The following is a 13,616-nucleotide window of genomic DNA, read 5'->3' as shown; positions in this document are numbered from 1 at the left end:
CTATTCCTCCCTTACATTAACATAACAAACATATAATTTCCTCCCCCACCCCCATCCATAAACACTAATGTCATCCCCCCCCCTCCCCCCCCCTCCCCCCCCCCCCCCCTTCTTATAAACATTACATTGTAATCCCCCCCCCCTCCCCCTTCTTTAAACCATAACTGTATCCCCCCCCCCCCCCCCCCCCCCCCCCCCCCCGTCATTTCATAACCATAACAATGCCATTTCTCCCATTCCAGACCTGCCAAGACCTGAGCATCTCCTGTCCTCAAGGTGAGTAAATCCTGCACCTGGATTCAAACGTTTTTCTAAAACACCTCCCAGTTATTAGTCATTCTCAGCATTGCTTGACGAGCACAAGAGAGATAGTTTGAATCGAAAGATTTAACTTTAAGTTCAGGAATTTAATATCAAACCTTGGGATCAACTGAGATAATCCAGAAAACAAAGAAGATGGAGGGGGAAGAGGAGGAGGAGGGAGGAAGTGGTGGTGGTGGAGGAGGGGGAGGAGGAGGGGAAAGAGGAGGGGGAGGAGGAGGAGGAGGAAGGGGGGTGGTGGGGAGGAGAGGAGGAGAGGAGGAGGAGGAAGGTGGTGGTGGAGGAGAAGAGGAGGAGGAGGAGGAGGAGGAAAAGGAGGAAGGAAGAGGAGGAGGAGAAAGGAGGGGGCAGGAGGAGGGGGAGGAGGAATGATGTGGTGGAGTAGAAGAGGAGGAGGAGAAAAGGAGGAGGAGGAAAAGAGGAGGAGGAGAGGAGGAGGAGAGAGGAGGAAATGGTGGTGGGAGGAGAAGGAGGAGGAGGGAGAGGAGGAGGAGGAGGAGGAGCGAGGAGGAGGAGGAGGAGGAAGAAGAAGAGAAGAGGAGGAGGGGAGGAGGAGGAGGAGGAGGAGGAGGAGGAGGAGGAGGAGAGGGGAGGAGGAGGAGGAGGAAGTAGAGATGAAAGATTAGGACAGGAGCAGAAGAAGGAGAGGTTTGGAAGATGAAGAACAGGAGAAGATGGAATTGATGGATAACAGGGGGGAGGGAGGGAGAAGAGAAGAAGAAGAAGATAAGAAAAAGAAGAAGAAGAAGAAGAAGTAAGAAAAAGAAGAGAGAAGAAAGAAGAAGAGAAGAAGATGTGGTGGTGGTGGATGGTAAGAGGAGGAGGTGGTGGTGTGGTGGTTGTGAGAGGAGGAGGAGGGTGGTGTGGTGGTGGTGGTGGTTGTAAAGGATGAGGAAGGAGAGGAGGAGGAGGAGGGTAGGGTGAGGAGGGAGGAGGATAGGAAGAGGTTATTGGTGGTGAGGAAGAAGGTGGTTGGTGGTGGTGGTGGAGGAGTGTGGTGGTGGTGGTTGTTGTGGAGGAGGTGGAGGAGGATGGAGGAGAATGATAAGGAAAGGAGATAGAAAGAGGAGACAGGTACGGTTTATTTTCCACCATGTATTGATTGACGTCACAATGCCATTCCTACGCCAGATGTACTCATTTGGATTTCTGTCATTATCTCCAAGGGTCATGGGTGAGTATGTCAAGGTCATAACCTTTGACCCCCCAAAAATGAACCCCCGTAACAAAATCTTTCAAAGGTTTGGATTCTTTTAGAAAATTAATTGTTTTATTTTTGGTTTCAGTTTGGATCTTAGAAAGAGAATAACAAGTAGAGGGTTGCTGGGTCACTCACGAAAAACTATGTGTGAATTTCATGATGGAGATAAAATACGTCATTATGAATAGTTCGGTCTGAAAACCTTGAACAAAAAACCACAAAAAAACCCTCCTTGTTTGTTTGTTTGTTTGTTTGTTTGTTTGTTTCAAACCTTCAAGTTTAATCTCCTTGTTTGATTTGAAATTAACAGCAAGATCTGTTTTTTTTGTTTTGGTTTTTTCTTGTTTGTTTTGAATGTTTCCATTTTATTTTCAAATTTCTCCTTCTATTATTTTTTAACGTCTGTTTTTTTTAAACTTTGAATTACAATACATCTGATATTTTGTCACGTGTCCGATGGTTTCCCTACGACACGCGTGATTTATATTTTTGATGAAAACATGATTATCCGATTTTTGTATTCAAAAGGGTTGTTAGCAAATTAAGAATAAATGAAGAGAGATGGATGGATAGATAGATAGATAGATAAATAGAGAGAGAGAAAGAGAGAGAGAGAGAGAGAAGAGATGAGAGAGAGAGAGAGAGAGAGAGAGAGAGAGAGCGATAGAGTGAGATAAAGAGCGTGAGATAGACAGATAGAGAGAGAGGTAGAGACAGAGAATGAGATAAATAGACAGATAGAGATAGATATATAGAGATAGAGAGATAGAGAGAGAGAGAGAATGAGATAGATAGATAGATAGATAGATAGAGAGAGAGAAAGAAAGATAGACAGAAAGAAAGATAGAGAGAAAGAAAGAGAAAGAGAGAGAAAGAGAGAGAATGAGATAGATAGATGGATAGATAGATAGATAGATAGATAGATAGATAGATAGAGAAAGAAAGATAGAGAGAAAGAAAGATAGAGAGAAAGAAAGAGAGAGAGAGAAAGAGAGAGAGAAAGAGAGAGAAAGAGAGAGAATGAGATAGATAGATAGATAGATAGATAGATAGATAGATAGATAGATAGATAGATAGATAGATAGATAGATAGATAAAGAGAGAGAGAGAGAGGGAGAGAGAGAGAGAGAGAGAGAGAGAGAGAGAGAGAGAGAGAGAGAGAGAGAGAGAGAGAGAGAGAGAGAGAGAGAGAGAGATATTCAGGTTTGGGAAATAAAAAAAAAATAAAAAAATTGCAGATCATTTTGATCCATCTGTGAAATCTGACATGGCCAAATTCGAAACAAGTTTTTTTTTTTATAACACTACATAGTCAAATGTTGGCCATGATTTTGGTGACTTTTCTGTTCTTGAATGAAAGAAAGGGGATGGTCATTCTGGTAACATACTCACTGTTATTTTGATTTTGTTTGGTCTGAAATCCTTCCATTCTTTTTCTTTGCCTTTTGTTTCCTTTACTTAAACAGCCAAATACTCTGAGTTTGTTTTGTTATGTTTATAAAGTGGCCGAGTGGTTAAGGCATTGCACTGTGACCCGGATGGACACGGGTTCGAGCCCTGCTTCAGGCACTTTCGTTTTTATTTTTACTTGAGCAAGATTATTAACCCCAATTTGCTCACTTGGACAACATGGGTGATTCCTGTTGACATCAGACATCTTGTTTGATGAATTATCTATATTCCTTCGTGGAATGCCTAGGCGAGGATATCTTATGATGTCGTGGTGGAAAAGGCATAATTTTATATATATATTATATATATATATATATATATATATATATATATATATATATATATATATATATATATATATATATATATATTATTTAATAAAGGCCAAAGCCATGGAATAACAGTGCTCAACTTTTTGATAAATTTGGAGATATATGCAAACATTTTAAGTATGATTATTAAAACTCCTACAGATCTGTTTCTTGTCACAAGTGAGGAGTTTTAAGAATTATATATATATATATATATATATATATATATATTATATATATATATATATATATATATATATATATATATATACTAATCCTACCCATGAATGACAGTTCATTTGGCTCCATCATATTAATGTAAAAAGTTCAAAGGTCATACAAGTTAACCTTTTGTAGTTTCTGAAGCATCTGAGATAATAATACTATATAAACTGCCAAGATGGGTGTCATCTCCATCGAGTTCAACATTTGAAGGACGAGTTTTCTGGCCAAAATTTTAACTCGTGTCCCCCCCCCCCCCACACACACACACCCCCAGAGTTTGGCAGTCCAACTGTCTATTCCGACGTATACATACATGCAGGTCTGACATCCGAACCTACTTATGGGCCTAGTTTAACATTGTTGTAATGGACAATATTTTGCGTCCTTTTTTGAGATTTCCATTACAACAATGAGGCCATAAGGAACTGGGTTATCAGACCTTCAAAGAAGTGCACGTCGGTCTATGCTGTTTCAATAATGACAATTAAAACATCATCGAGTGAGAATTAAATGTCTATGAGACATATCTATTTCTATGTCTATGTCTATAAAATGCATACAGGTTGAAAACAAACAAACGAGCTTTTATACAGCGCAATATCCACTAAACGTGCTCAAAGCGCTAGACAAAGGGTCCCTAAGCATTAGCAACACGTAACAAGTAGAACGAGACATGACGTTTTTGTTTATTCCCTGGGCATGATCCTGACCTCCCATAGTGGGCAGGGAGGTACATACTGTGTCTTCTATCCCCCTATGTCTGGGTGGGGTTCCTGACCTCCCATAGTGGGCAGGGAGGTACATACTGTGTCTTCTATCCCGCTATGTCTGGGTGGGGTTCCTGACCTCCCATAGTGGGCAGGGAGGTACATACTGTGTCTTCTATCCCCCTATGTCTGGGTGGGGTTCCTGACCTCCCATAGTGGGCAGGGAGGTACATATTGTGTCTTCTATCCCCCTATGTCTGGGTGGGGCTCCTGACTTCCCATAGTGGGCAGGGAGGTACATACTGTGTCTTCTATCCCCTTATATCTGTTTTCCACCATGCTTTCTGTCTTTGTTTTGGAATGAGATTACTTAGTTTTGTCCTGGCCCTGTCCGGAGTCCTAGCTGGGAGGGAAACAGTCAAATGCATAGTTATTGTTTTGGGAGATGATATTTCTTTCCTTGTAAATCATCTCTCTGTTATGTATTATTTATTACTATATTTGTTATTTTTAATGTATAATGTAAACATTTGAGTGTATTCCTCTTTGTTGGATTTTGTGCTTGTGTCCGGATGAGACTTATAGGTGATCTCAAACTATGTACATTGATGGTATGCTCTTGGAATCTACATCTGATCCCTATTTGTTCCCAGTTCCCCTATGTCTTACTTTTTCTTGGGTGCTTTAATTGTAATTCAAGAACTTTTTTACTATCCCATTTTCTTCCTTTTTACTGGCGCTGATATGACCTAAATGTGTTGCAAGCGCCGTAAAACCCTTAAAAACAAAAACAAACTGAGATGATGCCAGGCCTCTTGTGGATTTGCCTTTGTTTATTTTCCGAGCATGGGACTGGATCGTAGCCTTCGTAAACTCATAGCCTGACAATGACCAAAAAACAAAATTAATTATGCCAAAAGACAAGTCTTTGGCCACAAAACTTTTCTACTCATTTCATTTCTTGTTATTAAAATTAAATGCATTTCATGTCTTAACCGCACATTGATTCAAAATAAGTTTTGTTTGTATTTGTTTTGTTTTTTTGTTTGTTTTTTTTTTTGTTTGTTTTTTGTTATTGTTTTAATTTTGGTCGAAGTTAGCAGATCAGATTTGTTGAATTTTAAAATTCACCCATCTTGTTTGTTTGTTGTTTTGTTTGTTGCTTGATTCCATTTCCTTGATATTTGAAATACGTTCGTGTTTTTGATTGGTCCATTTACAGGATGGACGAATATTTACAGCAACTGTTATCTGGCTGTTCCATCCACCTCCCTGCCTTTTCCAACAGGCACACAACTATTGTCAAAGGTAAACCTGCATAGAATGAACAACGTTGGACACTCTTAGATCTTTATGTTTAAAAAGATACAAAATTAAAAAATCCAAGCATTAGTATAGCGTAAAATTCACTAGGAATGCTCAAAGTGCTTAACCCCCCCCCCCCCCCCCCCCCCCGGCCTCCCCCACCAATATATATATATTTTTTTTTTTAAATTGAGCTTTTATATAGTGTAATATTCACTTAACGAGCTCAAAGCGCTTTATAAAGAGTCTCTGACCAACAGAGTTCACGACCAGTTACTCATTTTACATCTGAGTGCTGTGAAAATACTGTGAAAGTACTGTGAAAGTACTGTGAAAGTACTGTGAAAGTACTGTGAAAGTACTGTGAAAGTACTGTGAAAATACTGTGAAAATACTGTGAAAATACTGTGAAAGAATGAGAATAAAGGGCCTTCTTTCCCCAAGGACTCAACTATGCACCGCTTACAGAGGGACTCGAACCCTGGACCTTCCGACCCGAGTGCGAGTGTCACATCCCAAGACCACATAGTCGTTTTTCATGGCGTGAATGTCTTTTTCGGATCAGAAAACGAATAAAATAAAAGCCATTTTTCTTTTTTTTATTTCAAGGTACGGCAGCAAACTGGTCCAGCCGTCTGGCTTTGTGATGACGTCAGAAATCGGTCAGCTGGTCACCAAGACAGACAGTTCTGTCAAGGCGGTGTGGACAGGTAGGTTTATAAACAAGAAGGATCGCAGCCGAGAGCCTGGGCAAAACCAAATAGTTCGATAATAATATCAGGATGAGAAAAAAAAGTGGGTCGATGTCAAAGCCATTATTGTCACTTGTCTGATTATAAAGTCAAGCTATCTTGACTCTGGTCAGTAACTGGATGGATGTGTGGAGCTAATTTATAACGTTTTGCTTGACCTGGTATCATGTCCTCTGATAAGGCACTGTATGTAAATTACCCACTCGACTCAAGAATGAATATGTACCTACTTGGTCATCAGCGGATATCCGTAGTAATAGTGTTGATACGATGACAGACGAATCATGGTCTGTTTGGGAGAGAGAGAGAGAGAGAGAGAGAGAGAGAGAGGGGGAGAGAGAGAGGGAGAGAGAGAGAGGGAGAGAGGGAGAGAGAGAGAAAGAAAGAGAAAGAGAGAGAGAGAGAGAGGGAGAGAGAGAGATAGAGAGAGAGAGAGGGAGAGAGATATAGATAGAGATAGAGAGAGGGAGAGAGAGAGAGAGAAAGAGAAAGAGAGAGAGAGAGAAAGAAAGAAAGAGAGAGAGAGAGAGAGAGAAAGAAAGAGAGAGAGTGAGGGAGAGAGAGAGAGAAGGGGTGGGGTGGTAAAGCATTGTGAGAGAAATAGAGAATGGTTAGGATTGGAAAAAGGAGCGACCAGACCTGGAAATATAAGCCCAGGTCACCAACCAAATGTGTATACGATTCTTACACTCTTGTGTTTTGGAAATCCTAACGTGTTCCCAGGCGCTCCACTAGATTGTGAGTCCGCAATGGGAACATAGACTAGTTCGAATTCCAAAAACGCAAGAGTGTAAGAAATCTTTTATTCCACCCCTCAATCGATTCTGATTTCGTCATCTTTGAGTAAAATATATTTTCAAAAATATTTATTTAAATGATACATTTTTTCCAAAAAAAAAAATAAATCTAATTTTGAAAACATTTAACGGTTGACAATCTGACGTCACATATATTTTTATTGTAGATTTGATCAATATCATTGCTCGTCATTATTTATGGGGAAGGGTAGAATCATTGATTATTGATTGGCTGGAGAAGTGTCTCGGAGAGGGGCCTAAAGCAGGGAGTTCCGTCCCTCGTGATGGCCTCAAGAATAGCTGCTGACAGGACCAGGTGGAGATCTCTTGCATCGCCTCGTGAGCCAGCCAGGCCCGAAGAGGATTGAGTGAGTGAGTGAGTAGTTCATTGTGATACGATAGCCACGGTGCGTCCCTCGTGATTGTCACAAGAATAGCAGCTGACAGGACCAGGTGGAGATCTCTTGCATCGTCTCGTGAGCCAGCCAGGCCCGAAGAGGATTGAGTGAGTGAGTGAGTGAGTGAGTGAGTGAGTAGTTCATTGTGATACGATAGCCACGGTGAGTGAGTATTTTCAAAAATTCGAAACAAAAACTAATTTAATCAAATTTTTAAACGAATTCTCATGTTTTCCCCAAGGATACAACCGAGGCAGTTATTCCAAGTCCTTTGACGACACCAAAGCGTTCTGGAGTGACGGGTCAAAGATCACGGTGGATGTTGGCGTTTGGGACAATCAGGAGCCAAACTTGCAGGTAAGAAAACCTGGCCACTCTTTGGCCGTTGGCTTTTCGCCTTTCCAAATCGACTTTGAAACATTCGTGTGTGTGTGTGGGGGGGGGGGGGGGGGTAGGGGGGCGTGGTCTCTTCTCGAAACTGGGAGAGGAGTTGCAGGACTTTTATACAATCAAGGGGAGGCGTTGGGTGGCGCCAAACAGACTGCAGTCTAGAACATGTCCCACCATCGGCCACCCTAAATCAGTGGGGAATTTTTTCACCTGCCCCACATGTAAACGCGTTACGGCAACAACCCCCCCCCCCCAAAAAAAAAAAAAACAACAAAAAAACAAAAAAAAAAAACAAAAAAAAAAACAAACAAACAAACCCAATAACAACCCGAAACTATGATAAAGCATAAAGATAAAGATATAATAAAGAGATAAAGCATCGGGCTGTGCATTGTGTTGTGACGATCGGGCGACTGGGCATTTTTGTACAGAAATATGAATAATAAATGTTGTATTTGAGCGCTTGGCTTGTAGTTGGTTTGTTTACAAATAACTTCTCCACCGGTGACATCCAATCAAGGGACGCTACTCTTCCGCTAATCTCGTTCCCTATACAGCTATGAGTGAGACACTTTGAAATGCTCTTCGCGCACATTTAGTGAATCTTGTAATATAAAACGAAAGTTTTTTTTGGGTTTTAATAGCCCTTCAGAGCCACAGAAACCATAGATTCAGAGTTTGTACTTGTTTCTATAGCATTAAACGGGCGAGATCAATTGCATCTCATCCTTTGTATAAGACACTAGTAATCCTAAAGTTGGTTGGGTCATGTGGCCAGAATGGAAAAAGAGTCACTTCCCAAGACAGCCTTGTACTGGACAGGAGATGGAAAGAGACAGCGGGGAAGACCCAAAGAAACCTGGCGAAGGACCATGGAGAAAGAATTAAAGGAAGCAGGCCTGTCCTGGAATACAGCCACCGTAAAAGCAGCCGATCTAAAAAAAAATGGAGATGTCTGGTGGATGCCCTATGTGCCTCAAGGCCCGAAGAGGATTGAGTAATCCTAAAGTACTTTTCACCATATTGAAACAACTCATCTACTCAATCAAGTACTGCTGATTGGGCGGGAGGGGGGGGGGGGGGGGGGGAGGGGTCAGAGAAAAATCTTTACTTGACCGGGTACGATCCGGATCGGTTTCATTGCGCATGAAGCCAGTGCTCTGCCATCTGAGCCTCTGGAATCCCGGCGTTCTATAAAATGTGATGACTTATTCCTCTTACCCATGTGTGAATAGCACATAATATCATTTCCATCTATCCATCGATGCAGGCGGGGAGCTGTGCTGTGATGGTCCATGACGCAGGCGAATGGGTGTGGAGGATGGAACCCTGTCTCAAACCACAGGCCTTTGTCTGTCAGACTGGACCGTGCCCATCTGGTCAGTATAATAACCTCTATCATTTCTCAACCGCTTTCCTCCAGAAGCGACAGTTCTGTGATACCAAGATTGATAGGAATTTATAGCCTCTCTCTCTCTCTCTCTCTCTCTCTATCTCTCTCTCTATCTATCTCTCTCTATCTATCTCTCTCTATCTATCTCTCTCTCTATCTATCTATCTATCTATCTATCTATCTATCTATCTATCTCTCCATCTTTCTCTCTCTCTCTCCCACTCTCTCTCTCACACTCTTTACCTCTCTCTCTCTCTCCCTCTTTCTCTCTCTCCCACTCTCTATCTCTCTCTCCCTCTTTCTCTATCTCTATCTCCCGCTCTCTCTCTCTCTCTCTCTCTCTCTCTCTCTCTCTCTCCCCACTCTCTATCTCTCTCTCTCATGAATTAATAGTGCTCAACTTTTTGATAAAAGGAACATTTTATAAAATATTTCAAGTAAAATATAATTATGATCAACATCATCATCTTGATGAGAGCGAATGCTCGAAATATATATAGATTCAGGTCTTTGTTATTGTTTTTTGCCATCCGCGTTTATGAGTAATGCTCACTGAACTGTATTAACCTGACTATAAACGTTCATGGATACGCACAGTTTTGTGTGTTGGTCCGTTATACTTTCGGATGGCAATGTTATGAGCTTCTTAGCCAAGCGCATACTATCTATCAATCTATCTATCTATCTATATATATATATATATATATATATATATATATATATATATATATATATATATATATATATATGTATGTATGTATATTGCATATAAGTGTCTAAAATTATTTGGCTCCTCTTGCTGAGATTTTAAGATCGAACGAGCCGATAAGAAGTGCCCAAAACCTTTATGACTTATTTCTGGCTTTTGGGTGCTGAGGTTTTCATGTTTCTATTTTAGATTGTTTGGGTTTTTGTTTTTTTTTTTTTTTAAATTTATTTATTATTTATTTATTTATTTTTTGGGGGGGGGGGGGGGGGTTGAAGTAGAGTTTTCAGACCTAAACGTTCCGTGTTTGATCTTAGATTTTTTTTTTTTTTTTTTAATCTATTCTATTTATTTCCGTTTGTTTCGTCCTTCACCCCCTCCCCCCCCCCCCCCCTCCCCCCCTTCTTCCCTCCACCCCAGACACGTTTCGCTGTGACACGGGTCAGTGTATCTCTCCATCTCTGACCTGTAATGACGTCAACAATTGTGGCGATGATTCGGACGAGAGAAATTGTCGTAAGTAGTTATCATCATCATCATCATCATCATCATCATCATCATCATCATCATCATCATCATCATCATCTTTCATCATCATCATCATTATCATCATTATCATTATTATCATCATCATCATCATCACATCATCATCTCATCATCATCATCATCATCATCATTACCATCATCATCATCATCATCATCATCATCATCATCATCATCATCATCATCATCATCATCATCATCATCATCATCATCATCATCATCAATATCATCATCATCATCATCACCACCACCACCACCACCATCATCATCATCATCAATATCATCATCATCATCATCATCATCATCATCATCATCATCATCATCATCATTGAATCCTATTTTGCGTCTCTCTATATATAGCTGTCTCCAGTTGTACAAAATAATTCTCTATTCTAATTTCCGGTTCCTGTATGTGTATGATATTATTATTATTATCGTCCCCAGCTGTACTGTGTAACTACTACGTCACAGACACAAGACAGGAGATTCGATTTCCTTCCTGAGTTCCACGGGGCAGTACGGGAATTCCCAAACATGCCAGTGGGTCATGGAAGGACCTTTGGGGTCAAGGTTACAGATAGAATGTAAGTTTCATACCTTTAAACACACTGTGTTTCCCTTGTAAATACATAAATTCTAAACCGAGCTTATAAATCGGAGCACTATTCCACAAAAACGTGCTCAAAGCGCTTTACAAGGGGTCCCAGGCCAACAGTTACATTTAACATGTAGACGGTAAAATGACGCCTGTCAGGCGATATTACAAGTTTTTGGACAGAGATAACGCTTTTAACGGCCAGGTACGGTGAGAGAATGTGAGTAAAGAGTCTTCTCCAAGGACTCAACTATGCGCCGAGTGAGGCTCGAACTCAGGACCTTCCGATCCGAAAGCGATTGTCATTCCACTAGACCACATAGCCACACTTAGTAAGTGTAGAATTAATTGCTGTCCACTAACAGCGTTGTCTCTGTCAAAACTAAAACGTAATACCAGACTATATGTCTAGTCCTGCATGTTGAGTGTTGCTATTGGCTTGGGACTCCTTATAAAGCGCTTTGAGCATTTGTAGTGGATAATGAGCTATATAAAAGATCAAGTCTTTTTTAAAAATCCAGTTTTCCCCTGGAAATCACTTTAACCATCCCCTTACCACTACAGCAAAATCGTCACATTTGTCACGACACAATTATACATTTCTAAAAATTCCGATTTATTTTGTACATCACAAACTTTGAAGAATGATCTTTGTTTAATGGGCATGATCTATATTAATTTCCACGTGCAAAATGTGCTCAAAGTGACCTACATAGTGAAAAGTGTTCACAGATTTTAGAACTATCTAACATCACGATTTGGTCATTGTGTTCATCTTGACACATGGGTATGACGGTATGTTTACAACTTTCCTAACCAAAGCAGCGTGTTTACATTTGTTCAGAAATGTCCAAATCGTTTACAGCAACAAGTCATGTGATCGATGACTAGGTTGGATGGAAACATGAATATATATCGCTCCCATTAACAAAGAATATAAGTTGCTTAGTAGAGAGCTTGTTTGAGTTTAAAAAATCAAATTTTTCTTCTGGGTAAGCCTGCCAGTTTGGGAAAATACTGAAAATCATTGGTAAGGAGAGAGTTAAAGACACATTTCCCTATAGATAGATCGAGGATGACGTCACTAGGTCTTTGTTATTGTTTTTTGCCATCCACGTTTATGAGTACTTCTCATTAAACTGTATTTAAACCCGACTATCAACGTTCATGCTTACACAAAGTTTTGTGTGTTGGTCCGCTTTACTTCCGGATGGGAATGTTTTGAGCTTCTTAGCCAAGCGCTACGATCTATAGGATTTATGATTTATTATTTTTCACATACATAATACAGTGTTAGATAGTATTTCGCTTAGCTTTAAAAAACTCATAACATTGCCATCCGGAAGTAACGGCCAACACACAAAACTGTGTGCAACCATGAACGCTTATAGGCAGGTTAGAACAGTTTAGTGAGAATTACTCATAAACGCGGATGGCAAAAAACAATAACAAAGACCTGAGTGGCGTCATCTTTGAACTATCTATAGGTTTTAAAACAGTTCAGTGAGATTACTCATAAACGCGGATGGCAAAAAACAATAACAAAGACCTGAATGACGTCAACTTCGAACTATCATATTTCTTAATCATTTTTGTTCCCAATCTATTAATTTTCCAGATACGTGACCTGAACACTGAGAAAGGCGTGGATTTCCTTGAAGTGTGGGCTGGGGGTTTGACCCTGGCGACCAGCGTGTTCTTACACAGGTTTTCGGGCAGCACACAAGACGCCAAGCAGGAGACGCCTCTGGTTGTGTCGCCAAACAACATGGCGATGCTGAGATTTTTTCTCCGACGGAAGTCTGACGTCATCAGGTTTCACCGTCAAGTGGGATTCAGGTAGGTGAAGTGGGGGGAGAAGGGGGGGGGTGTTTAACTATAACATAGCCATCGTTATGCAAAAGCCCGACACTGAAACCAAAAGACTGGCAATAGTCTTCAACAGTCGTTTCTGTCACTTCCTTCCTTATGACGTATGGTAACTTAGTAACACTGGCTCTAAACTATCGGAACAATGGGTGACGCCGTATGAAAAAATTTCCCCCGGGGAGCTTAAACGCGTATCCAGAGGTAAAAAAAAACCCATCAAATTTTATCATGTATTGACTTTTACACATCTGATCACAAGGCATATGAAAAGGGAATGAAAGTTCTAGCCAGCATGAAGAATAAAAAGTAATGATTTTCTTTGTTTAGAACCAAGATGGCCGCCGTTGCCGGGCGCGTGACATCAGACTATTGAATCCAATTTGAAGTCATTATTGGTTTTTGCACTGCCTAGTGAGTTGTCGTTAGTAGAGCTCATGGAAACAAGTGGTCCCATTGGTTGAACTATTGAATTCAACTCACGATTTGTTTTCATTTGTGGCAAAAGACTGGCATTTTGACGTATTTTTTGGTCAGACCAATTTACAATTCATAATTCATTAAAATGGCTGGGTAAAAACAATAATAAAGATCTGAGTGACGTCAATTTCTTTCTATCTATATATAAAATTATATCAATATGCTATGTGCTTT

At 40.5% G+C, this 13,616-nt stretch overlaps 1 protein-coding gene across 1 annotated transcript; it reads left to right on the top strand.

Moving 5' to 3' along the window:
* Positions 1-242: 242 nt before the first annotated feature.
* LOC144961730 (uncharacterized) lies at positions 243-11,004 on the top strand. Its single transcript, XM_078894827.1, has 7 exons — positions 243-276; positions 5,440-5,525; positions 6,132-6,232; positions 7,711-7,826; positions 9,130-9,238; positions 10,379-10,474; positions 10,946-11,004. The coding sequence occupies exons 3-7, from the start codon at positions 6,169-6,171 to the stop codon at positions 11,002-11,004; spliced, it is 444 nt and encodes a 147-aa protein (XP_078750953.1). The 5' UTR covers positions 243-276; positions 5,440-5,525; positions 6,132-6,168.
* The last annotated feature ends 2,612 nt before the right edge of the window (positions 11,005-13,616 follow it).

The sequence above is a fragment of the Berghia stephanieae genome, unplaced genomic scaffold, assembly GCF_034508935.2.
Source record: "Berghia stephanieae isolate SIO BIC M18660-M18661 unplaced genomic scaffold, UCSD_Bste_1.3 scaffold384, whole genome shotgun sequence".
NCBI lineage: Eukaryota > Metazoa > Mollusca > Gastropoda > Nudibranchia > Aeolidiidae > Berghia > Berghia stephanieae.
This window is presented reverse-complemented; position numbering and strand designations above follow the sequence as displayed.